At 34.2% G+C, this 27798-nt stretch overlaps 2 protein-coding genes across 4 annotated transcripts; both read right to left on the bottom strand.

The window, feature by feature from the left end:
- Nucleotides 1–37: 37 nt before the first annotated feature.
- On the bottom strand, nucleotides 38–11723 carry LOC134267818 (coiled-coil domain-containing protein 63-like). The gene is made up of 9 exons (XM_062750029.1): nucleotides 11498–11723; nucleotides 10936–11125; nucleotides 10555–10674; nucleotides 5828–6009; nucleotides 2663–2850; nucleotides 2073–2365; nucleotides 1649–1900; nucleotides 383–492; nucleotides 38–225 (listed from the first exon to the last, which is right to left on the bottom strand). The coding sequence occupies exons 1-9, from the start codon at nucleotides 11653–11655 to the stop codon at nucleotides 60–62; spliced, it is 1659 nt and encodes a 552-aa protein (XP_062606013.1). The 5' UTR covers nucleotides 11656–11723; the 3' UTR covers nucleotides 38–59.
- A 1218-nt stretch (nucleotides 11724–12941) lies between these two features.
- LOC134267815 (microprocessor complex subunit DGCR8-like) lies at nucleotides 12942–27013 on the bottom strand. Of its 3 annotated transcripts, none has more exons than XM_062750026.1 (18): nucleotides 26928–27013; nucleotides 25427–25471; nucleotides 23949–25006; nucleotides 23412–23554; nucleotides 22669–22807; nucleotides 22051–22161; nucleotides 20236–20305; nucleotides 19982–20042; nucleotides 19699–19768; nucleotides 19510–19611; nucleotides 19026–19124; nucleotides 18643–18722; nucleotides 18436–18536; nucleotides 18187–18286; nucleotides 17887–17943; nucleotides 17631–17714; nucleotides 14853–14963; nucleotides 12942–14710 (listed from the first exon to the last, which is right to left on the bottom strand). In XM_062750026.1, exons 3-18 carry the CDS (start codon nucleotides 24880–24882, stop codon nucleotides 14633–14635), a joined length of 2340 nt encoding a protein of 779 aa, XP_062606010.1. In that variant the 5' UTR covers nucleotides 24883–25006; nucleotides 25427–25471; nucleotides 26928–27013; the 3' UTR covers nucleotides 12942–14632. The 3 variants fall into 3 exon arrangements, with proteins under 3 accessions (XP_062606010.1, XP_062606009.1, XP_062606011.1); XM_062750025.1 differs by having other exon boundaries at nucleotides 23949–24894; nucleotides 26928–27006; XM_062750027.1 differs by having other exon boundaries at nucleotides 22678–22807; nucleotides 23949–24894; nucleotides 26928–27006.
- Nucleotides 27014–27798: the final 785 nt, after the last annotated feature.

Raw genomic sequence — 27798 nt, 5'->3', positions numbered from 1 at the left:
GGTTCCCTAAATTACAGAGAAAGAAAGATAAGATATGAACAGTATAAAACTTTATTTAATTATTGTGTTCTTGGAGATCGAGAACGGCGAATTGGAGTTTGATTGTACAGACGCAGACAAGTTGATTTCCGGGTGACTTTGTTAATAATGGCTCTCCGAAGTTCTTCCTGGGTCAAAGGTCGAAGGTCCAACTCCTCCACATAATCAAACACTTCATCATCATCACTGTAAAAAGACCAATGAATTAATATTATTTGCCACAAATAAGATGCGGAATTTAGAACTGTTGGGCCTGTTAGAATTATTCATCGATCGTCGGAAACCGTCGGTCTCGAGACCGACCGTGGGTTTCCGACGATGGAATTATTGAGCGGATCCTTACCCTGCGGTAGGGGGCTGTATAGATACAACAGGCGGTAGGTCCACTTTCAGGGCTTGCGCGTTCACTGGGGGTGTGGGTTCACCTTTCTTTTCCTGTTTTGGCGGATTCAGCTGCAATAAGATGTCAAATGTTATCTGTTCAAAGGCATAAGTTACAGTTAATGTCATGGGTAACTAGAACGCACGTTATTTATCCCACCACAAATGTCCACAGTTGTAGGGTAGCTTAACATAGTCTGAATACATGTAATGTCAGTTAATCGATAGTTAATACATGTACTTGAATAAAAATGGATTCACAATCACATATACATTTTTATACAAGTACATGTACAGGCGCGGATCCAGAAATTTTTTCCAGGGGGGGGGGGTCCACCCCAGTCAAAAAAAAAAAATCCAATCCCAGAAATTTCTTGACAAGCCAAAAAAAAAAAAAAAAAACTAAAGTCGACCAAACGTCAAAAACCTAAGGAAACTTAATAAATGTGGTAAAAATGAAATTCTTCCCAGGTGTGAGAGAGTCTGTCATTACTGCACCTCAAGTCCAACTGAGGATGAATTGCATTTTTTGCTAGAATGTCCACTTTATAATGACTCAAGAAGAGAGTTTTTAGATAAAATCTTTAAAACCTTTCCTAATTTGATATTGCTTAACAATGTTGACCTGTTTACATGGATTATGTCAAATGAAAATTCTGTGTTTGTTGTTTTATTATGCCAACTTTTAAATGCAAATTTCAATAAGAGAAAACAACATAGTTCGATATAGGCATATTGCAGATATTATACATAGGCAACTTATAATGTACATTCTATACATCCTAAAAGAAAATAGCTACTAGTAACTCTCTGTTCATTATACAATGTTTGTTTTGTTCTGTTTTGTATATGTATAACTGTGATGATTTTGGACACTGTTTTGTATGCTCCACTGTGGGCCCAAACTGGTTGAATAAATATTCTATTCTATATTCTATTCTATTTCGGGGGGGTGGGGGTGGGTAGTGGTGACTTCTATTTTCTATTGCCTAAAATTTTTCACTTTTCATACCCATTTCACACATATTCGCGTTTACCAGGGGGGTCAGCGTTTTCCAGGGGGGTCCATGGTAACTTTTCTTGTTTTAGTATATACATTTTTTAACCTGGTAAATTCCAGGGGGGTCCTGACCCCCCGACCCCCCTCTAGATCCGCGCATGATGTAACTATTATTTAATTTCATTTGTACACATAGTGTAAAATACCTCGTTATTTCTTGGCACTGACCTTCATATGGAGGTACTGCTGGGCCTGCAGGAGCTCCATGGTCTTCTGTTCTATGATGCCCATGTACTGTAGAATGTTTTTGTTAGTGACTCTGTCGTCACTCCCGAGCATGTCCTTGATGACAGACGAGTCACACTGGATGGCTCGGAACAGCTGCCCCACCCCACTCCGCAGCTCGTCTAAAACTTTGTTCACCAGAACATTCTTCTTTTCGGCAGCTTCCTTTTGGGCCCGAATTTTTTCGCTCTTTTCCTGCAAATAATCATTTAATAAACTGATAAAAAGAGGGAAAAAAATATATAAGATGAACGATTCTCGGAAAATCTTCAATTAAGGTTATTTTGTACGCTTCGTATTGTTTTCCGACATAAAGAAAAATTATATCTCAATTTCAAAAAAATGTAAGTGTTGAGAGTTTGCCTACCTCCAGATCTTTAAGCATTTGAGCGCGAACACCCTCGTTTTTGATGTCGTCTTTCTCAAACTGCTTAATTTCCTTCTGCATGGAGTGGATGTCGTCCTGCAATAGCTCCACCTCGTCACTGATTTCGTTGACGTATTGGAAGAGAGCGAAATTTTCGTTTTCTCGCCGGATGAAATTTTTGACAATGACTTCAATGCTGTCTTCGCCTGTCGCCTCGCGAATTCGCTGAAAAGCCTCCTCCAAAGTTCTAATTTGTAACTTTTCTGCGTCTTTATCTTTGTCACCACCGGAACCTAAGCCGAAGGAGAAGTTTGAAAATTTGCCAAAAAAGCTTTAGAATTTAATATATCCAGGGATGATGACCTGTACGGGTAAATGGTTCTCACAAAACTGAAAATGGAATCACTTACTTTGTACATGCAGTAACGATGCTCTTTGATTACAATTTTGTTTTAAAATTAAAATGAAATTCAAGCATATTTTACAAAATCGGAAAGAAACAACATTTATTAAAATGAACATTTTAAAAAGGAAACGTTTTAGTAGAGTTATTTCTCTTTTACAAATCTCAATCCATTTTAATGGCTTACATTTTTTCTTCTTCGCCTCCTCCTCTTCTTTGAACTCTGTACGTTCACAAGCCTTGAACATCATAAACTCCTTCAGACGGTTGTCGTGGTCAATGATACGGTAAAGCTCCTTCATTTCCAGTTCATGCTGCGCCATGTCCTTCTCACTTCTCTCTTTTAATGCCAGCATTTTATTTTGAGCCTCGTCTCTTAAAAAAGGACACTTTTTAATGAAAATGCTTTGCTGATTTTATAGAAAAATACAAGTCCATTTTTGTATTATTTAAAACTTTCCTAATTAATAATACAAGTTTATCAAATGAAAATTGCCTTAAAAATTCGATTTTACTTTACTGTATTTTTAGCTCACCTGAGCCGAAGGCTCAAGTGAGCTTTTCTGATCACATTGTGTCCGTCGTCCGTCCGTCCGTCTGTCTGTCTGTCTGTCTGTCCATCCGTCCGTCTGTAAACTTTTCACATTTTCGACTTCTTCTCAAGAACCAATGGGCCAATTTTAACCAAACTTAGTACAAAGCATCCTTGGGTGAAGGGGAGTTTAAATTGTTAAAATGAAGGACCAAGTCCCCTAACAAGGGGAGATAATCAAGAAAAGAGAAAAATAGGGTGGGGTCACTAAAAAATCTTCTTCTCAAGAACCACTGGGTCAGGAAAGCTGAAACTTATGTGGAAGCATCCTTGGGAAGTTTAGATATTAAATTGTTAAAATCATTACCCCCGGGGGTAGGGCGGGGCCACAATAAGGGATCCAAGTTTTACATAGAATTATATAGATCAAATCTTAAAAAAATCTTCTTCTCAAGATTCACTGAGCCAGGAAAACTGAAAATTATGTGGAAGCATCCTTGGGAAGTGTAGATATTAAATTGTTAAAATCATGACCCCCGGGGGTAGGGCGAGGCCACAATAGGGAATCCAAGTTTTACATAGAAATATATAGAACAAATCTTTATAAATCTTCTTCTCAAGAACCACTGGGCCAGGAAAGCTGAAACTTTTGTGGAAGCATCCTTGGGTAGTGTAGATATTAAATTGTTAAAATCATGACCCCCGGGGGTAGGGTGGGGCCACAATAGGGAATCCAAGTTTTACATAGAAATATATAGAACAAATCTTTAAAAATCTTCTTCTCAAGAACTACTTTGCCAGGAAAGCTGAAACTTATATGGAAGCATCCTTGGGAAGTGTAGATATTAAATTGTTATTCGCATGACCCCCAGGGGTTGGATGGGGCCACAATAGGGAATCCAAGTTTTACATAGAAATATATAGAACAAATCTTTAAAAATCTTCTTCTCAAGAACCACTGGGCCAGGAAAGCTGAAACTTATGTGGAAGCATCTTTGGGTAGTGTAGATATTAAATTGTTAAAATCATAACCCCCGGGGGTAGGGTGGGGCCACAATAGGGAATCCAAGTTTTACATAGAAATACAAAGAACAAATCTTAAAAAATCTTCTTCTCAAGAACCACAGGGCCAGGAAAGCTGAAACTTATGTGGAAGCATCCTTGGGAAGTGTAGATATTAAATTGTTAAAATCATAACCCCCGGGGGTAGGGTGGGGCCACAATAGGGAATCCAAGTTTTACATAGAAATACAAAGAACAAATCTTAAAAAACCTTCTTCTTAAGAACCACTGGGCCAGGAAAGCTGAAACTTATGTGGAAGCATTCTTGGGTAGTGTAGGTATTAAATTGTTTAAATCATGACCCCCGGGGGTAAGGCGGAACCACAATAGGGAATCCAAGTTTTACATAGAAATACAAAGAACAAATCTTAAAAAATCTTCTTCTTAAGAACCACTGGGCCAGGAAAGCTGAAACTTATGTGGAAGCATTCTTGGGTAGTGTAGATATTAAATTGTTAAAATCATAAAAGGGAAGGGGGTAGTGGGGCATGATAGGTATAGCAAGAGGGGGAATCTGGTAAGAACTGCATCACCTAAGTTACTCAGGTGAGCGATGTGGCCCATGGGCCTCTTGTTTACATTTCTTCAAGTGAATGTGGTTTACACTAATTCTACGATTCCATAATTTTAAGAAGGATCGACGATTCTTATGGGCATGTTCTTAAATGTGAAAGTTGTTTTCTGCTTTAAAAATCAAGTTGCACGTGATTTGAAAGGCTGCTACAATAATGCGGCACTAACCCCCTGTTCACACAGAGCTGCAACTTTACGACGATCATCCCGATCAAGCCACGATCTGAAAAAAGTTATAGATCGGGGCCGATCGGCGTCTAAATCGAGCAATTTGTCAAATTCTGGTCTTAAGTACGACCGTACTACGACGCCCCTACGTCAAACGCGCCTCTAACACGCTTCTACTACGCTGTTACGCAGAAGGTTGCCGACCAGCGGCTATTACATTCAAATCTAGATGACTGCACGAAGATATCGCTACGGTAGTACTGATCATATTACGATTGTATTACGCTTCTAGTACGATTTTGGCCATAAAATTTGTATAGCTTGCAAGCGCAGATTTTTCTAGTATGATTTTGGCGATTATGCATGTCTTGCAACGGCGTTTACCATGTGGTTTAAAGGGCATATTCAATTGTAACTGTATAACAAGAAGATATGAAAAGTGCGAAGTCTCAACTGCAAATGATCGTCAAATATAGTGTCACCCTTTACATATAGTTAACAGATGATTAGTCATATATCAGCGCTATAAAAACAAACTGCTGCCGGATAGGTCGTGGTATGATCTTTGTAGGATAGCCAGGAACGTAGAGAAACCGTAGTGGGAACGTAATAAGAACGAGAGGGAGCGTTGTAAGAGCGTACTTTATAAGTTCCTACGCTTTTATTGCGCTTCTACTACGATTACGAGGATCTCTCCACGATGCTTCCGCGCTGCTTGTACGAGTACGGCGCTTCTACTACGCTCTTTCTACGACTTTACCCCGATTCTTGTCGGCCATGATCTCGCTACGCTTGTTTTGAGCATGTTCAAAATAAGCGTGGCGAAAGCGTAGAGCTCTCCGATCATGAAGACCCTACCGAGATCATACTGCGCTTATGAAGAGCCCACTACGTTTCTCGTACGATTTGTCACGATCGGCCACGTTTTCGGCCACGTTTTTGATCGTAGTAGAAGCGGCGTCTATGTGTGAACGGGGAGGGGGGGGTAAAAAGAAAAAAACTTTCGGATAAGCGTACCTTTCCTCATAAGCCTGCGATGCCTCAGCCACGACATCACTCATTGCTTTCTTGGTTTCGTTCAACTCTTTGGTAAGTTTCTTAGACAAACCATTAAACACCAATCGATCGTGTCTGAAGTGATCGATTTCTTTCCGCAAACGTGCATTTACTGATAACTGTTGGTTAAACTTGACCATTTCCTAAAAAGCAAATAATAATGGATTTAATTACTTGTATTTTAATTCTACAGGAAGTGTTTTGTTTTCATCAGTTTTGAAAGTGAAGGGGAGAGGGACAGCCAGAGAAAAAAAAATCAATTTATTTGAACTCGAAAATCCTATTTCTGGAAAGGGAATTCGAAACTTGGGGGGGGGGGGGTTCTTAAAAAAAAAGTAGTGCATGCATTCTTTTCGAATTTCCTAGTAATAGCTTCTGTGAAAATATTTTTTACCAATGCTTTTAAAATGTGAAGTTTGTAATGAATCAGTAAAAATTTAAAGTGTAGGAATACATTCTTCCCTTCGGCCCTCTGGCTGATATTGGTGTCTCGGGCTGATACAGGATGTGATATGGAAAAGGGTATGTATTAATATGTTTATTACATACTTAGTAATAAAACACAGCATACATTAAGTTGAGAAGAAAATATGTAAATAATCATGCATGAACTTCTTACATACATTTATTACACACTTAGTAATAAATACAGGTTTTTTGCATATGCGATATGGCTGACGTTCTCGACAATAGCCGTATCACACCCTGCAGGGCTGATATGGATTTGCGGGGCTGATATCCGTATCAGCCCTGCAAATTCAAATCAGCCCTGCAGGGCTTATACGGCTATTGTGACGTCAATATCACACCCTTAGTAAATTAAACCACAATAACAGTACTTGTGATCATACACAATTTTTTGTGGGTTCATATTCTCTTAATTTTAACTTTTTGAAAATAAGGATAATCTTAATTTACAAATACATGCTATGCTATAGAATATTTTCAAATTACGGATCAAGTGCATTGAAATAGAAGTAGAAACAAACCCAAATCGTATGAGACATTAGAATATGTACATGTATGTAAGAAGTCCATGCATGATTATTTACTTATTTTCTTCTCAACTTAATGTGTTCTGTATTTTATTACTAAGTATGTAATAAATATAATAAAACATACCCTTTTCCACATCACATCCTGTATCAGCCCTCGACCAATATCAGCCCTCGGGCCTTCGGCCCTCTGGCTGATATTGGTGTCTCGGGCTGATACAGGATGTGATATGGAAAAGGGTATGTATTATTCTCTATGTACATGGTCTATTGTGTCATACGATTTGGGTTTGTTTCTACTTCTATTTCAATGCACTCGATCCGTAATTTGAAAATAATCTATTACAAGTATTTGTGCATTAAGATTAACCTTATTTTCAGAAAGTTAAAATTAAGAAAATATGAACCCGCCAAAAATTGTGTATGATCACAAGTACTGTTTTTGTGGTTTAATTTACTAAGGGTATGATATTGACGTCACAATAGCCATATCAGCCCTGCAGGGCTGATATGGATTTGCGGGGCTGATATAGGTTATCAGCCCTACAAATCCATATCAGCCCTGCAGGGCTGATACGGCTATTGTGACGTCAGCCATATCGCATATGCAAAAAACCTGTATTTATTACTAAGTGTGTAATAATCCGAGATTCCTCTGACTCTAACCCCCAAGTCACAATATAAAAGCGGGGGTTAGATCAGAGGAATCTCGGATTAAGTGTGTAATAAATGAGTATACACTGAACCTATCTTCTAAGTGTTCACCTAACATTTTTTAAGTTTTAAAGAACAAATGCAAACAATTAATAATTTCGTTAATTCATGCTTAATGATGCTTATTTCAGTTCGATCACAGGGGCATCTTATCCACTCTGTTCTCTACTTCACATATAAAAATACACGTGTGTGTATTTTTATATGTGAAGTAGAGAACAGAGTGGATAAGATGCCCCTGTGGTTCGATGTTGCGTAAATATCATGTATTAAGGTCAGACGAGACGTTCCTCAAAATCTGTTTTGTATATCTTAGTAATGAATGAAAAATATTCAAAATTTTAATAACATTCTGATTTCTAAATCAGTTTCTAAACGTTTTTAAAAAATCCAAACACTTTAACATTTGAAATTGGAAAATTATTTTTCTTCCCCAAAGGATTATATAAGAAAAACTACCCCAGATATCTTGCAGAAATGCCTGGTAAGGTATCTCAATTTTTTGTGAGTAAACATGTTTAAGTAGCTAAACTACAATGACAAATTCTTAGAAAAATTTATCTATTATTAAGGAACGTCTCGTCTGTCCTTAAAAGTATCTCGTCAGAATTTTTAGCAAAGTGTCAGGGAAATGATGTACCCTCAAAATGAAAACTCACAGACAGATATTTCTTTGGAGTAAGACCACCATTTGCTCTATAACTGCAAGACATACTTTACTGTTGGATACAATGTACCCCTGAATATGAGATTGACCCATCTGCTGCCACACCTACTGCCTAGATTTTTCCAAACCGTTGAAATTAAGTAGAAAGGGGGGCATAAAATTTCTTATAAAAGTCAAAAATGTGTTCAATGGGATTCAGATCTGGAGATCTGAAGATACATCATCACATAGAGGTCTTTCGGTCAATATCCTTGGACGTTTATCACGTAAGTTTTAAGGATGATAGAAATATATGAGCTAATATTAGACTGTCACAAGCACCGATTTCTTTTTCATACGTTATCATTTTCATACGATTGATTTCTTTTGTTTTCATGTTTCTAAGATTGTTTCAGGACAATTAAACTGTCTTTAAATCTGGTGTGACTCAAAATTTTGGCCTCAGACGAAGAACAAAGTCACTTCCGGTTTGGTTAAATTTTGTCAAAAACTTTCAAATTGTGATAAATTGGCGATGAAAAAAGACGCACAGCCTATCAAAAAATGTGTTTAAATGGGTTTTGATACGGGTTGTTAATTTTTAAAAGTAATATCAAGGACAATTAAAAAACTGAAATAAAAGTTAGTAAAACGTGGTGCAAAGATGGTCCAGATATCAACATTCTAACGGCTCTTCCTTCTTTCTCAATGGTCATTTTGCTAATGTTTTGTGCTTTTTAGTGAAACCGGTTTTTAAAATTTGACAATGATCACAAAAAATTACTAATTACACAAAACACGTGCCACAAAGTACGGATTTATTGTTTAAAAGGTTCGTCATGGATCATTGGTTTTCATCGGTGATATTTATTTTTCTTGCTACAATTGTTGAGAGGACTCATTTGTTGTAATAGTTTGAAAATATCATACCATTCCACAAAGTAGTTTTTAAATAAATACATTATAAAAGTGAACACTTAGAAGTTTTGTTAAGTGTATATAATTTACTTTCTTTACTAGTACATGTACCTTATCCAATCCTTATCGTTCACTGTTTACCAAGAATTTTCAAATTGCCTTTTATACTCACCGGTACTTCATCCATGCAGTCCTAATTCTATCACCCGTATTGTTTCATGGATGACTTATTCCTCCTAACCTTATCGAGTTTGATTACCATTAGCCTTTTCATCCTTACCTTTTTTTAATCTGTTATCCATAACATTGTTTTTCTTATTGCAACCCCCCCCCTTCATTATCCATAACGTTTTTTAATTGGTCTTCTCCTCCTTACCTTATCCATTCTGTTTACTTTTTCCGTAACGTTTTCCCTTGGGTTTTTTTTATTGGCCTTTTCGTCCTTACCTTATCCATTCTGTTTTCTTTTTCCTTAAGGTTTTTTTTTTATTTTTTGGATTGGCCTGTTTCTAAAGTATCCATTCTGTTTTTTCCGTAAGGTTTTTTTTACTGGCCTTTTCGTCCTTACCTTATCCATTCTGTTTTCTTTTTCTTTAAGGTTTTTTGGATTGGCCTGTTCCTAAAGTATCCATTTTGTTTTTTTTCCCCAAAGTTTTTTTGGATTGGCCTGTTCCTCTTTCCTCCTTAAGTATCCATTCTGTTTTTTTTCCCGTAAGGTTTCATGGATTTGCCTTTTCGTCCTTACCTTATCCATTCTGTTTTCTTTTTATGCGCCCGGATCTATATAGATCCGGGGCGTATACTGTTTTTGTCCTGTCTGTGTCTGTTTATCTCTTTGTTTGTCTGTCTGTTGTCAAGTTTAACCATAACTTTGGAGATATATACTTCATATTTGATATGCATACTCCACTAAACAAGTTCTTTCAAATGACACCAAAGTCAATGACCTTGTGACCTTGACTGTGACCTATATGCTTAAAATAGCTTTTTCGAATTTGTTGCCGCCGGGCGCACAGTTTTTCACAAACACATCTTGTTCCTTAAGGTTTTTTTGGATTGGCCTTTTCCTCTTTCCTCCTAAATTGTCCATTCTGTTTTCTTTTTCCTTAAGTTTTTTTTTTTTTTGGATTGGCTCTTTTCCTCTTTTCCTCCTTCCTAAATTATTATCCGTCAAATTATCTGTTTTCTTTTTCTGTAAGGTTTTTTTGGATTTGCCTTTTTACCTTCCACATGTTCCAGACTTCTTTCTGTTATCCTTGATGTTATGAGTAGCCTTTTCCTACGTACTGCATTTTTTTTCGCAATATTCAAAACGTTTATTTTTAAATTTGGCCTTTTCCTCCTCGTTTTATCCACTCTGTTTTCCTATAATCTGTAATGTTTTTTAATCTATCAGCCCTTTTTTCCTTCCTTACCTTATCCAGCCTGTTTTCCATTATTCTTAGCGTCTTTTGAATGGCCTTTTCCTCCATTGCTTCGGTTACCCCACCCTTTTGTTTTTTATACGATGTGATGCTATGGTCAAGGGCCTTTATCTACGGAAACAATATGTCAAGATACTTCACATGCTGATTAATTAAATACTTTTATGTACTATAATGTAATTAACATACCAATTTTAATTTACATGTATTTACAACACATACATTACATACGTATATACCATACATTTTATTTTCCATTTATACATGGAAATAAAAAATCATAATAAACGGCAATATGATTATTTATCTATTTTAATTTGAAGTAAACATAGATTGCATTTATATTAGAGCTACATATTTTACCAATCTCACCTCTTCGTCGAGTTCTTTGATCCGCGCCTCCTCAGCATCCGCCTGAGCATTGTAAATATCCAGGTTTTCCAAGAGATCAACAAGGCGGTCTGTGTCCTGCATATCTATTGTCCTGTTTTTGTCACTATTCGCCAATTTCAGGACAGTTCTGATCTCGATATTTTCTTTCAAAAGTGATTCTATCTCACTCCTTCCAATATATGAAACAAGTAACTCAAACTTTTTTAAAATCACTGCATATACTTTTGGTACATTGTGTTTTTTATGGAACCTAATATTATTCTTGTTAAATAACATGTTGATAATTTTCCTTCAAGGTTATTTTTTGTGTGTGAAAATTGAATTTGCATTTGAAAAACATGTTGAAAATGAAATGGACAAACGTGAGTATAAATTTGTTCCCGACAGCATTCAACTTCTAAAAAGTTGTACATAATTTTATTATTAAAAATTAATTTTTGTCTGAAGTACCTTTTAAGATAATTTTGAAGGTATAATCATCTTTATAATAATTATTATAATATATATATATATTTTCAATTCTTTCAATTTTAATTCTTACTCTTGTTTTCTGAGGAGATTTTGGGACTCTTCCTCGTACGCTCGCCGGTCGTTCTCCATCACCCGGAGTTTCCGCTGGAGTCGGAGAAGCTCCGCGCTCTGTGACATCTCGTCCATCATTTCATCCGCCGGATCTCGCTGAGTTTGAGCTCGCCACATTGTGAATATCCTTATGGCCCCTCAAGTATAAAATAATGCTATGACAACACTGCAGCTCAATTGTGACGTCAGTGTAAACTAAGCGTAGCTTATGACGACGTAAACGGGAAAGAAGATTACGTAGAATACCTCTTACAGTGTGATGTCACATTTTTTATTCGGTATTTTATTCCTGCTATAAAAATAATTATCATATTTGTATTATTTTGCAGTCTGGTATTAATTTTATTCCAGTTTAATTAAGCCATAAATAATTATATTTTTTGTTATATCGTATTATAAGTTTTCATTTCTTATAATTTTATTTCAGCAGACAATGAGACTTTTCCCCCCAGAATAAGGCTTCACATTCATTTGATTAAATTTTAAAAGTAAGAAACGTTTTTTGACAACTCATTGCGACATAGGCTTTTTTACAAAATGGATAAAATCTTTTACCAATCAAATGCTGTTACATAAAATTAAATTATTTAAGTGTATGTACACAAAAAACACAAAAATTATGTTTTACTTTTTTGTTTGAAACATGTATCCCGCAATTTTGAAGAAAAATAGAATTTTTTAAAAGAATTTCACAGAAATTAACATGAATCATATCTGAAATCCATAAATGGTTTTATGTACAGTGGACCTTCAGACACCCGGACGCCATTCCTTGTGACAAGACCTTTCTTCGAGTATACCAACATATTTAATCTTTTGCTCATGCGATTCGGGGCACTTTTGCTAAATTTCACCGACATTAACATTAACCGACTTTTGATGCACTGCCTTTTATACACATGTATTTCTTGCGAGGTTTTTCCTTGGAACCTACAATTTTAACTCTATGACCTTGAAGTTTGACCTACTCAATATTTTTTATAAACTTTAACCTTGGCTTAGTATAAATTTTGAAGGATTAGCCACATTGTTTTTCTTGTGGCAAGATCTTCATTTGGGCACAAACAATTTTGATATCTTGAACTTGATCTCGGAGTTACTTGCATTTGGTAGACTTTCACCTTCCTCATAGAGTTATCAGTTTTTCACAAAATCATGTTGTTTCTCTTGTTTTGGGTGTTTGTATTTTGTTTGCACAATATTATTCATCTGTTCATTAAAAGTAGAAACAATCTATTACATTTGTATCTATCTTGATGTAGGAAAGTAGTTTTATAGTAATAGCAGCACTTTTTGGTGAAAAATTGCCAGTTGGATTAGGTCTAGTAGCACTTTGAAAACAGATTACTTGTACTTGTATTTAGAATTCCTTTTTATAAGAAATATGAAAAACCATGAAATAATTTGGAAGTAATCAAAAACAGTTTATTCTGTTTAGATTTGATCACATGTACAATGGATTATAGGTAATCTTGATATGGTAGTTTTTAACATACAGTAATCTTGCTGATTTACATGTAATATCAATTTTGTCAAATGGAATTACAAACAGGTATAATCTTGAATCAATGAATACTTGCCATTGTATCAAGTCTCGGTGAAATCTAACTAAAATTACAGCTTTCGAAAGAATATCAATGTATACCAAATTTCATTGAAAACTGATCAGAATTGCAGTAGTGTTTTGAAAGAATATTACATTTTTTTGTTTTGTTTGAGAAACCATAGCAACACTTTTCCTCACATTCTGTATCTTAGTCATGAGTTATTAGTTACCAAAGCAACACTGTTTAACAAAATCTACATCCAATTCATAGAAATTGTATTTCTAAATTAGATCTATTTTTGCATAAATAAATTTATTGATATCAGACTACAACTGGAAGAGGAGTTGCTTTCATTTTGAAGAAAAAAATAACCAAAATTTCTATTCTTTCTTAGTAACCATGACAACATTGTTCATTGCGACAGAAACCAATCATATAATTATGTATCATTATAACCTACATGCCGATATCCTGTGTGTACTTACTGAAATCGGACCAATAGTACTGGATTAGCATTTAGAAAACTTGTTTCAGGATGGAAGGACATCTGACTAATGAACAAGCTCTTTTAGTCTCTGAGCAGTAGAGTTCACAAAGAGATTCACTGACTTTTGTTATTAAACGCTGTAAGAACTGTCAGTAATAATGGTAATATGTCACTTATTTACCATTCCCCTTTTAGATAGATAGCTTAATTAAATTGTTCAAATTTCTGAAATTCATTTTCTGTGTTTGTGTGGGAGGATATATAAATCTTAATTTGAAAAAAAAAAAATGATTATCTTTTTCCAAAATTTTAGATTCTGGAGAGGAAAACTTTTTATATGTGTAAGCATAAATAAAACAAATCAGCACAGTGACAAAAAAAATTACAGATCCAATTTTTAATAATCTGATATCCAAAATAATTTCATTAAAAATCAAATATGGAATGCCTTTTCTGTGTCATGGATTTTTATAATCTGGACTTAATTAGAATATTGTGACAGGTATATACCACATTAAAATCACATTTATCAAAGTACAAAACTTCATACATGCAAAGTCAAAATAGATTAGATACACATTTTATATTTACATATGGTTGAACATATTCAATGTCTCAAGACCACAATGTTTTCCCTAATATAATGGAAGATATCTACTAAACATACTGAAAACCCAATACCAAATATGGTACATGTATACAAAAATTTAATCTCACATAGGAATTGCTTACTCACCATTTATGCACACATCTACATTTACCATTATCCTCAATCACTAATTCACATGAAAAAATCACCAAAAAATTTGATTGGGACAATCAATATTTAAATATTATTGAAATAAATACTAAATAGAATACTCCAATAAAGTATAAGCACAAATACATCCATCAAGACCAGTTACATACACTTGTATAATTAATTTGAAAAAATCTAATGGGAATAAATTCTATCAAAAAAATCACAGTCTTTCATTGACCAAGCTTCACCAATAAGCAATAATTAGAATTGTGCATTGTGGATGTTTGGTCCCATAAATGGGAACAAGAGCAGACAACTCTAGAGGTCTATACAGGTCACAGCACCAGACAGAGTCTTTGTATCCACACGGAACTTCCCCTTGGTTTTGACCGATTCCTGCAAATAACAAAATATATTTCATGCATTTCGAACATAAAACTTTAGAGCGATAAAATTTATAACATGTAAATGAAATGGTACATGTATAATCATTACTGATGAGCAGAAATACTTTCAATTTTGAAAAGTTTGAACTTACTCTTTGGATTTGGATTTTCATCATTTCTTCCTTTAACTTTTGTAATAGAGGTTCATTTGGTTTCTTGGAGCGGACTTGGGACTGTAATCCAGTTATAGCATGTTCCTCTTTCTACAATACACACCAAGTTGTAAATGAAATGGTCAATGTTTCAGCTAATCCTCCTTTTAGGATAACAAAATTATTGTTACTATTCAAATTTCAAATCATTGCTATTAATTACCATATTAAACACATATGGAACTAGAACTGTCCAATAGGGACAAATACCCCCGCTGGGTTTTTCAGAGTAGGTGCAAATTCACAAATATTTATGGATCTATTAAGAGGTGTTCACTATTTTCTTAGAAAAAATTTGAGTGCTCATTATATATATTTTTTTAATTAATGAAACTGAGGTGCAACCAAATAAAACACCAATACTAATACATTGTAACAGTTTTTTTATTTCATTGAAAAAATAAATTGCAACTATTTGTCATGATACTCTGCAAATTGATTATTGAAAAAAAACATTATACAGAATCAAATTAATCTATATAAATTTATATCAAATTCATTTTAAAAATAATAAAGTGCACCGCCTCAGCATGATACTCCCATCAAATATTGTTCATTCAATTATTATAAACAGTTTAGAGTGCAAGAAAATCATGTCAACCTTTAAAGGGATTTGCGTAATTTTTCCATTCCTTATAATAATTGTTTAAACATCTCCTGTGGTGCAAGCTTTAATTATAACAAATAATCATCAACTGGTTGTATTATAGCTTGACAAATGCCCCTCCTCCACAGACATACACATATGCACATGTCTTTCATGTGGGGCATGAAGATATGAAATTGGTCACTTGATATTTTCAAAAAAAAAAAAAAAAAAAATCAATTTAACTAATATGTCTTAAAAACTTGATCCATACAAAATTGATTTTAGAAATAGGAGACTGGCCATCATATGACAAATGCTATTTAAACTGACCAGCAGTTCTTCTGTCTAATTCCCAAAGGACACAGATAAGAGCTCCTTAATCAGAGATATGCTCTAACAGAAATGATTGAGACAGCTTATGCTTCCCTACATAGAACTCATTAATTAATCTTTGACTGGATGCATGCCCACTAATTGCTATCAAGGGATGAATGGATCTTAACCTTCTCCTTTGTAGTGCAAACAAAATGCATTATTGCATGTGTCATTCTGAAATTAAATCTGAAAAACAAAGATTTTGTATAAATTTGTTACAAAGATTATACTGAAAAAAAATTGTGTAATCTTAATGCATCATTTTGAATAAGGTTCCTGCATGATTCTTAAGATTTGTAGGGACTATCTACCAAATTTTTTTTTTTTTTTTTTTTTTTTTTTTTTTTTAATACTTGATTTAGGCCATGCAAAGTTAATTTCTTGGTTCTCAGGCCTATTTTCAAGAAATATCATGAGGGAGGGAGGCATTTTTTTTAATACTTTTTTAATGCCCCCAAAACATGAAGAGGCAGCTTTTTACATTGCACAAAACCTCAAAAAATGATGAGGGAGGTGATTTGGTGTTTATATTTTATTGATTTAGCAATAAAAAGGGTCAATGAGGCACCCTTGGAAGAGATAAGGGAGGGCCTGAGAACCAAGAAATTAATTTTTTTTTTTGCCTTATCTGGATTTTATATCATACTAAAAGTTTCAATCTGAAATTAATGTGGAGAATGAGCATGCTGATTCCAATCCCCCCCCCCCCAACCCACCCCCACATACACACAATATAATTAGTTTTAATTATATTATACAATATCAATTAAGTTTTTTATACAATTTCAAATTAGTTTATTATACAATATCAAATTAGATTGAAGTTGCTTTTTCTCAAATTCATTAAATAAGTTAGGCTAAAACTATTTAAGGCTGATTCCTTAGCCCAGTTCCCAAGAGACAGATAACAAGTTCTTGATCGGAAACATTCTACAAGTTATCTCCTTACAGTAAACTAATTAATTTCTCTCTAATTTGACATGCAATTTTCTGTTATCAAAATTCTCCTTGACCAGTGTTTCATAATTATACCCTTGGGAGAGGTAGATTTTCTCTTATAAAATAACATTTGTTAATATAGATTGCTGTAAAGTATATAATGAAAAAAAATTTTTCTTAATTTAACATGTTTTAAATAGGGATACTGCAACATTGTTACATTTATTGGGATTGTTTAATTCAATAGTAAAAGACAGTTATTTTTTTAAATTTCACTTTAATTAAAGGTCACAGTGACCTTGAAATAGGTCATGACACACCTTCTACCCAAGATGCATAAATTGGCCAAGTTTGATGATTGTAAGTCTAATAGTTTTCTAGTTATGAGCCAAACAAAACAACAAAATAAAAAAGAAAAAATGCTTGTAAAATGCAGAAAAATCATCCAATCATGATGAAAATACCAGGTGCACACCTTCATATGGTGAATAATAAGTGTACAAATTTTCAGACAAATCCATCCAATAGTTTCTGAGAAACGGTCTGGACAAAATCTTGTCTACAGACAGACAGACAGACAGACAGACGGACAGACGGACATGGTGATTCCAATATACCCCCCTAAACTTCGTTTGCGGGGGTATAAAAAAAATTCTTTTGGAGCCAAAAGTAAAACAAGACATTCCTTAAATAGAGATACCATTTTTTCCCTATAATTTACTTATTTTTTTAAGGAATGATTTACATGTATTAAAATTACTCCAGTAGGCCATGCAGTGACTGATGAAATTAATAAAGCATTTAAATACAGTGACCTTTTTCTCCTTGACGCTTTTCCAGGAAGACCTTCCATACAACCTCAATAGAGCACCAAGACTGTAGATATGGGGGTGAAGTTGCTGTGAAAAGTACAAGGTTCTCAAGATATTGTGCAACCAATACTTTCCATGAACAATTCAGCCCTTCACTTTTGATTAATTTGACTTTTTACATTATTTCAGCAAGAACATGTCCATCAGATGAATTAAAGTTTATAAAGAGTGAAAGCATAATTACATCCAAGACTCTTACCTTTAACATAGCTTGAGCAGCACTCTGTTTGCCTTCTCTTTTATTTTTACACACAACCTGAAAGAAAAGCAAATGTACAATTGTATACATGTATTGTTTTTCAGTATATTAGTTTAAGTCAGCTGAGACATCTTTACTCATCATTTATGCCAAAGTTTGGCTGAAATATTGTCGATTCAGCTTTAAACAGTAATCAATCAATCATTGCTCAGAAAAGTTCTGGTTTAAATTAGTACACATCTGAATGACTACTAAAACATTTTTATAAATAAATAAAACTACTGCTTTTTACTACTTTACCGTAACAGAGTGTTTTCCAACAGTTAGAGTGTATTCACTCTTCTGGTGTTTCAAAGTTTTGACGTCTATTTTACACTGTGTATCACCTAAGCCGTAATTCCTAGTAAAAATAATTCAACTTAATATTATTTACATGTATATTTTTTTTTTGTTTAAAAATGAATATAATGCAAATAGGAAACAAACTCATGATCATCAATATTTGTAAATACAGGTTATTGCCTTGATTTTACAAAGAAAGCCATATACCTCTTGAGGCACTCCAGTAATATCTGAAATGGACTAGGTTGACCTGATTTATTGCACAACTCGTAAACTCTTGGGTCCTCAATTTTAATATCATCGAAAAACTAAAAGAAAAGATTGTAAAACTGAAACTTCCAATCAAATTCTACAGGATTAGTCTGTCAATAATAAGTGGTCAAACAAGTATACATGAAGTGAGTGCACACGTACTGAGAGATCTTCCTCATCCTCCACTTGTTTCTCTATTAACTTCGACATTTCAGGAATCAGAATACTCAGTGTCGCTTTAGCTACAACATTATAAACATTACTTTAAACTTCTATACACCATAAAGGCTTACTGTAAACCAACTTTTATTTGTGTGAGAGAAATTTTTGTGAGAGCTCCGTCATCACGAATATTTCTGAACCGGTCCTTAAAGTCTTCGTGCCTCTTAACAACAGATCCAAAATAGGCTTGATCGCGAAAATTGATCGCCAGTTTATCCCCAGTAAGTGGTCAAATAAAGTCATCGCAAATAAAAGTTGGTTTACAGTCTATTAATGATGTTCTTTTGATTATCAACTCTTTCATTAGCCATATCAATACATACCTGCTTCCATTTTAGCTGCCCTCTTGCTGCCAGCAAATCCTGTACCATACTCAATCTCATTAATGATAATTGTAGCACTGTAAGGATTCTGGGCATTTTCTGCAATTAAAAAAATGCAAATGTTTGTCCTCATTCAGTAGATTGTTTAAAAAAAATTATTTTTCATTCTCTATTAATCATTTACAATAATATGTTATTGATCATTCTACATGTTGCAAAATCTGTTTTCTTACATGTAAGTTATAAATAAAATATACAGCTGAATTTCGGTATATTGTACACCAATATCTCTAATACACAGCTGTGTAGCTGTAGTTTGGAATTACTAACCACTTGTCTTTAAGCATTTTACGTTCTATATTCTTGCGTCCTTTGACGTCTTGGAAGTTTTTTCTCAGTCCTATCAAGTTTGGGACATTTAAAAGGTCCGACTTTATCGAACTTTCTCACATGAAGTAATTCATGGTTTTCCTTGAGAACTTACCAAGCTCTTTGAAAACATAACGAGGTTGCACTCTCAGTGTATGCTGAGCATATTCATGGAGAATACAAACATAGGATTTCCCTGTTGGATTCAATACAAACTCTGAAACACAAACAGAATACAAGTATACAGATATGAATAAACAAAATGCTGGACTTGTTTTACACGTTTCCTCTTTGCGTCTTTTACCTTTCTTCCTTGGTTTGTGGTCTCCTTTCTCCGCTGGGACTTTACAAGTAATCAATTTGGTGTTGGAGGGCTGTAAAAAAGATATACAAAATACACAAACAGAAACTGAGCACCTCATGGGTCTCTCTTTCTATCCAGTTCTGTAAAATTTACAACAGCACTGGAAAGCAAATTGCATACTTTTTCTCATTAAGCATATCTTTCATAAAGAAGAATATTTAATACTATTGTGAGGGCTGGGGGAAAAATAGGATGTAAAGATGAGTCTTGTACATCTACTTACTAGTGCAGGTCGGGACTGTTTTTTAACATTATTTAAATGTCTTCTCCTGTCCTTCCATGTTCTAAAATACAATTATACCAATTTTCAACAAATGTTTCATAAAGTACAAAGATTCTGAGAGAAAAACATTGTAGAGAGAAAAAAGTACCATCATTTATTCTAAAAGGACCAAAAATTTTATTTAATTTGTTTGCTTTACAGTCTAATATGGACTATTAAAAGTAAGATATTGAATACTGTTCCAACAAACTTACTTGAATTTATTGACAGTGATTTTTCTAAATTCAAACAGAGATTCACAGTATTTTCTTAGTTCCTCAGGCTCTGTAAAATATGTAATACAGTAAAAAGCAAATGTGCTGAAAAACGAATTTTGAACAGTCATTTTAATTTCAAATTAAATGCTTTAACATATTCTTTTTAAAGACACATTTGAACATTTTTGTCATCTACTTTAACATGGCTTCAAATGCACTAATTTATAGTAAGACCTTTCTTTTTTTTTAAATTTAGTGTTTAACACCTCTTTTTCTCCTCTGTGTATTCAATCTTGAGATTTTATCACTGTTTGTCTTGTGAGTGTGTTTAATATATAGTTTGTTTAATCCTCTCTCTCCCTTGCATACTGAATCTTTAGATTTTTTTTCTGTTTTTAAGTGAGTTATTTAATACCTAACAAGTTTTCTTTCTCTCTATCCCCCACATACTCAATCTTGAGATTTTCTAAGGGTTCATTTAGTGAGTGTTTTTAACATATAGTGAGTTTTCTTAAAGTTACTTAAAGTTACTGCAAATTAGCTTCGCTTAGCATTCACATGGAGAGATTTAATGGTAATTAGTTTATTTCAAATTAATTTGCTGCACATTAAATTACTTCGCATTAGCTCCATGTGAACGTTAAGTGAAGCCAATTCGAATTAAATTTTGACGCATGCATAAGGTCAGAATTAAGTCACAGGACACATGTTGGTGGTTGGATATAGGTATCCCTGCTATATTTGGTTCAAAAATCAAGGCAAAGTATGGTAATCACTAAATGTTTACCTGAAGCCATTATAATTATTATATCAAATGGATGGCTCTGCATATATGACGTGATTTACAAATGACGTCATGATAGCCTTACTGAATAGTCTTTTTGAAGAGATAAAATTTGAATTCGCATAAGTTTACTTCACTTAGCTGTCATGTGAATGCAATTTAATTCGCATTATTTCAATTCGCATTAATTTACTGCGAATTAAACTCTCCGTGTGAACAGGGCATTAGTTTAGTGAGTTTGTGTAATACCTAGAGCAAGTTTTCTCTCTCCTAGGTGTACTCAATCTTGACATATTTACAGTGTTTGTTTAGTGAGTTTGTGTAATACCTAGTGAGTTTTCTTTCTCTCTCTCAGTGTTTGTTTAGTGAGTTTGTGTAATACCTAGTGAGTTTTCTTTCTCTCTCTCAGTGTTTGTTTAGTGAGTTTGTGTAATACCTAGTGAGTTTTCTTTCTCTCTCTGTGTTTGTTTAGTGAGTTTGTGTAATACCTAGTGAGTTTTCTTTCTCTCTCTCAGTGTTTGTTTAGTGAGTTTGTGTAATACCTAGTGAGTTTTCTTTCTCTCCCTCAGTGTTTGTTTAGTGAGTTTGTGTAATACCTAGTGAGTTTTCTTTCTCTCTCTCAGTGTTTGTTTAGTGAGTTTGTGTAATACCTAGTGAGTTTTCTTTCTCTCTCTCAGTGTTTGTTTAGCGAGTTTGTGTAATACCTAGTGAGTTTTCTTTCTCTCTCTCAGTGTTTGTTTAGCGAGTTTGTGTAATACCTAGTGAGTTTTCTTTCTCTCTCTCAGTGTTTGTTTAGTGAGTTTGTGTAATACCTAGTGAGTTTTCTTTCTCTCTCTCAGTGTTTGTTTAGTGAGTTTGTGTAATACCTAGTGAGTTTTCTTTCTCTCTCTCAGTGTTTGTTTAGTGAGTTTGTGTAATACCTAGTGAGTTTTCTTTCTCTCTCTCAGTGTTTGTTTAGTGAGTTTGTGTAATACCTAGTGAGTTTTCTTTCTCTCCCTCAGTGTTTGTTTAGTGAGTTTGTGTAATACCTAGTGAGTTTTCTTTCTCTCTCTCCTCAGCATACTCAATCTTGACTGGCAGGCTGGCCAGTGTGGGCTGTGAACCGTCAACAGACTGCTTCTCTCCACCATTCTCTGTGTCTGAAAGGTTTTTACATGTGAAATACAAATATGAATCTTTATAATAATAATTACCATACTGGATATAGATACATGTACATCGATTGTATACATTGGAAAATAGTGATTATTTATTGGTTTATTCATGCATAATCTGTTTCTATTCTATGAAAGAGGAATATGAGGATTTAACCAATTTACTACTCAAACCTCAAGTATAACACATCTATGTAGTAAAATATGGCTATTGAGAATATGTTTAAAGTGAATTCAACTTTACAGTGAAGTGATTTTCATACCTTTGCAGAGGTAATGTTCTGAACCAAAATAATGATTCAGAATAACTTTAACCATTGAATCAAAATTGTTTGTCCATGGCACAACTATAGGATGTTTTACTGACCATACATCTTTAAGCATTTTGACTTGAAAGAATGTGTCATGTAGTTAAATGGTAGTACTTCTTCAGATTTATAATTCTTACTGTGACTTTCCCCATTACACATGATGTCACTTGTATTTGTGTATAATTCTTACTGTGACTTTCCCCATTACACATGCTGTCACTTGTATTCGTGGTCTCCTTCCCTGCCTTCTGTTTAGCTTCCCTCTCTTTCTCCCGTCTGTAGTATAAACATGGAATGCCACTCACAGGAATGTTGTGTTTCTGACAAAATAAACAGGTGCTCTTCTTTGATGCAATGGAAATGTATCTTACAAACACCCGCATCACAAGGATTCAGAATAGATGCATTTAAAATGCAGAATCATCAAATATAATTTAAATGAATGCAAAGAATTATGAGGTAATTACATGAAATATATAGTATTTCAACATGACTGAAGTTCAGTTGACTTGAGTTTTCTCAAATCTGATGACAAAACAAAAATAAATCGTAATACTGTAGATCCCTAAATTTTGGTGACACCTTATTTTTGTGGGGTAGTCTAGACTTAACTTCTAATTAGCAAGACAAAATTTTCACAAAATGCGGTTACTGCTCTATATAATCTTGCGGAATACTAATATACACAAGAATGATTTTTCATGCGTACACTGTTTCGTGTAATTAACGAAAATAAAGTTCTTGCAAATAAAAAGTGATTTACAGTATGACACCACATCAATTTTCCAAAATGAAAATAAATCAAGGACACCCCCGAGAGGAACTTTTAATTTTTTAAATACACATTATCTGAAAATATAATTTTTAACATGTACTATTCATTGTGTAAACATATTTCAGTGTGTGACACAATTCATATCTTACCCTGACACTCCCAGGCCCTATAAAGTACGGCTTGGAAAATGTCACTACTCTGGACTGTTTGTGGAGATACACCGGCATACCACTGTTATGTGTGACCAGCACCCAACCCTCTGGTAGCATGTCAAAAGGATCACTCCCTTTCTCTGCAAAATCAAAAATAAGACTTCTCGATATCTTACTGAGGGAATATATCCCTGTTTGAAGCATGAGGAAACAGAATGATGCAGTGCTTTCAAAATGACTGTCTTTTAAGGTGTATCCTAGTTTTTATATGTTAAGTTTTTACTTGACAGACAAAAGATTAACAAAGTGATCACAATATCTGTGTCAAATCTTTTGAGACAAAAAAGGATATTTCTAAATGTACTAAATGTGAAGGTATACAATACAGAAATCATTTTAAAGTGCAAGGATATAAAAATTACCATCAGATCATGTGTCGTTTTTTCTAGGAATGTGGTTTGTTTATAGAATTAACACAATCACACCTTGTAGAAAATTAAACGTGAACTATAATTTCTTATTCATATGCTTTACCTTGCAATACAAGTTTTTCTCTTTGAGATGGTCCATCATCTGCATCCTCAGGCTTGAGCGATTTTTTGCTAACACCCTCTTCCAGCCATGCGTAAATTTCGTTGTCATCCAGGTCATCTTCGTCACTGTTGTATTCCCCAGCATCCTGGTCAAAATTGTCTGCCCCATCTTCGTTAGTCTCATCAATCACATCAAACTCGTGAGTCAAGCCATTCTCATTCAGAGTGCCAGCTTCTGAGCTCACTTCCTCTGATGCTGTCTGGTTTATGACTCGTGACTTCTTGGCAGCTGGGTATCCATCACTGTTTCTTTTTTCACCATTCTCAGCTGAAGTGTGCTTTCTTTTTCTTCCTATATCATCTCCAATATCCTCTGTGAGAGTATCATCTAGAGAATCTGCAGTGCTTTGATCTTTCTCCGACGACTTAAAATCAAACACCATATCAAACAAATCATCGGACTGCTCTTTGACATCACTAACCTGGTTATCTTCACTGGCAGAATATATTTCACCATCACTGGACTCAACCTCACTCTTGTTGTCAAAACTATCAGGGACAATGTCAGGGGACTCAGTTTTATACTGATCAGTACTTGAGTCCAGCAAGCTACTACTACTGGGACTCTCATGGTTAAAAGATTGTTGGCACTTAACTATGTTAAAGTTTGGTATATGGGGTGTCTTACTTTCACTTTCTTTTTTACCTATGACCTCACTAACAGACCTGGAGTCATCGTCGTTTGTTTCCACCTCGGACTGAATTTCTCCTTCCTCGAGTTCTCCATCTGAGTCCGAGTCCTGAGCATCACTGAGCTCAAGGGACTGATTTGCAGCATCATTACCACCATCATCATTGTCAAAGTCCAACCTGTCACTTGGCGGATTGGACGTTCGAGTTGATGTAGGTGGGTCTTTGTCAGGTGATCCTTCCATTGTTAACTTTCACTGGGAAATTGGACAATAATTACATTATCTACCATGGCCATGAACATAAGCAGAGAAAGAGAGACAACTCCTTCATAAAGGTGTATTTTTTTTTAAACTGTGCGTTTTCCTCCTTATTAAAACAAGAACAAATGAAAGACATCAGAAGTTGAGGAAGATGCACTGCTCGATAGCACTGATACAGCCAGAGATCTAATAGTTCTCTCTAACTTTGCCAGTACATATCTGCAAGGCATGATATTGGAAATGAATGAAAGATGAAATGCTATGACTTATTCAACTAATTAACTCAATTCTCAAAAATTAATGTGCTAATGAATAAAAACTAGTCTTGAATAGGGATAAGGAATTATTATTTCTGATATAAACATGTGTTACAATACATTTTCTGAAGCATATAATTTGTATACAAAATACTAATTCCTTCGATTATCTACTGATAATGAATGGAGATACAAATGTAAGAATAATATACAAGATAAACAATTTAAACCATTCTTTGACATTTGATTTTTTGGTGATTGACAATTACCTGCACCATACAACCTCCTGATTTCTTAAACAGGCATCTGTTTTCCTAAAATTGAAACCAGCATTTAGATTATGACCTAGAAAATAAATCAAAATACCCTTGAAAGTGTCTTTTACAGATTTGACCCAATAAACATTCACATTTTTTAAATTATCCAGTTCTATAGTTTTTCTACACTTGCATCCAACAGTAAGCTAAATCTCAATTTCTTAATAATACTGGTAGAGATGATTTTCAAATTCTACAATACTGAATTTTATTTCTTAGTCATTTTTGACCAAAAAAGGAAAATTATAATTTGATGTAGGAAATAACTCATTTTTGTTTAGTCCACTTTTGTCACAGGGACATAGATATTTCAAAAAAATTACAAAGGCATTTTCTTTTTTAATTTTTCAGACTTGTCAAAATTTTTTAATCACTGTCAGATATTTGGTCTGACAAAGTCGAATGTTCTGTCAGACCAGTCAAACTTTTGTCAGACCAGATACTTGTACCTTATTTTGATGCTGATAAAGTCATGTGAATAACAGCACCAAAATGTCGGAGTCCTTTAATATTTTAAATAGCCTTCAATCTAACAACAGTCAAGTTTCCTTTCTTGGGATAGAGAGTCTTTAACATAGACATAAATGACAAGTTTCATTACTTTGCTATAACAAATTTACTTAGCTATCATCAATATGCTGCGTACGCAGCCATTTTTTCTGTTTTTAAGACCTTTAACTACGCATCCTGATCCTGACCTTTATTAAATTTACGTTATGCTCAATTTTTTTCAAACGGTCATCCGGACCGACGTTTTCTTATATGTTATAGGTCCATCCAAATATTTACCGGCCTTGCTGACAGGACCGATGGATTTCGACACGTCTAATTTTTTGGATTTCGCTTTTAATCTAAAATAATCAATTTAATGAATTAAAGTAACCAGAACTTCTTTAATAATCAGACTAATGGCATTAATTCTTGGAAACCTAACATTTAATAACAAAACACCTGTTGTTTGCATGACATGCGCAATACCTGTCGTTATTTAGTTTTACCGTGTGTTGAATTTGTCAACACTGCACACATCAATGAATATGAACAGATATTGGTGTGCTGGTTTTGCTTTCTTAAATTTCTGTTCCGATTTTCTTGATTATAGTTCCAGTTTGCATAATTATATCATTTTAAATCATCGATCAGTAAAAAAAAAAATCCGAAGTTGAAGCTTTTTTTTTTTAGAACAGCACAAACTGTGTGCGATTAACACTCAAAGTCCTAGAGTCTGAGCATTAAAATATGAGAAAAATGCATACTACCAGCAACTATCCCCTATCACGACCAAACCCTATTTTTTCGTGACCTCGAACAAACATGTGCTCCTTGTTCATCTACAGGTTTACTCCTCTTTCCTCCAATTGAAATATAAAATTTCGTTTTTTTTAAATGATCATATAAAAATGCTTAAATTGTTAAAATACATATGACAGAGGAAATATACACTCAAATATACATTATCATAATATTTTCTTGTTCTCCATCTTGATCAGAATTTCTGGGGACCTTGCGGGAAATGACGTCATTTTCGACATCTGTTAACTCGTACAATAAATTATTCGAAGCTTTATGATTCCCAAATGCAATGCCATCGACTTTCCTGACCACTTCGAATTAATTTCATGGTTCATGTCGATAGTGCATTGATTATAAATATGAAAGGCTCTTCCAGTTAAATTACTTCTAAAGATATGACTGTTTGGACCTGCATTTCAAACTCTCAAGATATTCTTATCATAACTAAATACTTTATAGTTTACAATTATTGAAAACTGATGTTTTTCACGTTCTTCCATTTCAATGCAAAAGTTAAAAGTTAAAAAAAAATTTCCTATGTTTCCTTTTTTACGAAAGTCTATTAAGATCAATCTAGAGAGAAAAATAATTAAAAAGGCGTTATAACGCCTTTTGAAAAGGCGTAATAACGCGAAAAAAAGGCGTTCTTACGCCTTTCCATTCCAAAAGGCGTTATAATGCCTTTTTGAAAGGCATTATAACGCCTTTCTAAAAGGCGTTATTACGCCTTTCCAAAAGGCGTTGTTACGCCTTTCTAAAAGGCGTTATTTCGCCTTTCCAAAAGGCGTTATTACGCCTTTCCAAAAGGCGTTATTACGCCTTCCTAAAAGGCGTTATTACGCCTTTCTAATAGGTGTTATTACGCCTTTCTAAAAAGCGTTATTACACCTTTCTAAAAGGCGTTATTATTCCTTTCCAAAAAAGTTATTATGCTTTTTTAATAATTATTATTTTGCATTTAACAGGCCCGTGCTTTTAATAGCCCCCCCCCCCAAACACACACTCCACTGGCCAAATTCGTGGGGGAAATA

The sequence above is a fragment of the Saccostrea cucullata genome, unplaced genomic scaffold, assembly GCF_032062105.1.
Source record: "Saccostrea cucullata isolate Sc308-1 unplaced genomic scaffold, CSIRO_AGI_Scuc_v1 ctg948, whole genome shotgun sequence".
NCBI classification, from domain to species: domain Eukaryota; kingdom Metazoa; phylum Mollusca; class Bivalvia; order Ostreida; family Ostreidae; genus Saccostrea; species Saccostrea cuccullata.
This window is presented reverse-complemented; position numbering and strand designations above follow the sequence as displayed.

Excerpts from the sequence above, each read along its gene's own strand:
- LOC134267818 (XM_062750029.1), bottom strand. The coding sequence starts at position 11,655 with ATGTGGCGAGCTCAAACTCAGCGAGATCCGGCGGATGAAATGATGGAC. Across the intron at positions 6,010-10,554 it reads TGGAAAACAGGCTGGATAAG|GAAATGGTCAAGTTTAACCA; the intron begins GTAAGGAAGGAA and ends TTTGCTTTTTAG. Across the intron at positions 493-1,648 it reads AGCAGTACCTCCATATGAAG|CTGAATCCGCCAAAACAGGA; the intron begins GTCAGTGCCAAG and ends ATCTTATTGCAG.
- LOC134267815 (XM_062750026.1), bottom strand. The coding sequence starts at position 24,882 with ATGGAAGGATCACCTGACAAAGACCCACCTACATCAACTCGAACGTCC. Across the intron at positions 22,808-23,411 it reads TAGGGCCTGGGAGTGTCAGG|AAACACAACATTCCTGTGAG; the intron begins GTAAGATATGAA and ends TTATTTTGTCAG. Across the intron at positions 18,537-18,642 it reads AGGATGAGGAAGATCTCTCA|TTTTTCGATGATATTAAAAT; the intron begins GTACGTGTGCAC and ends CTTTTCTTTTAG.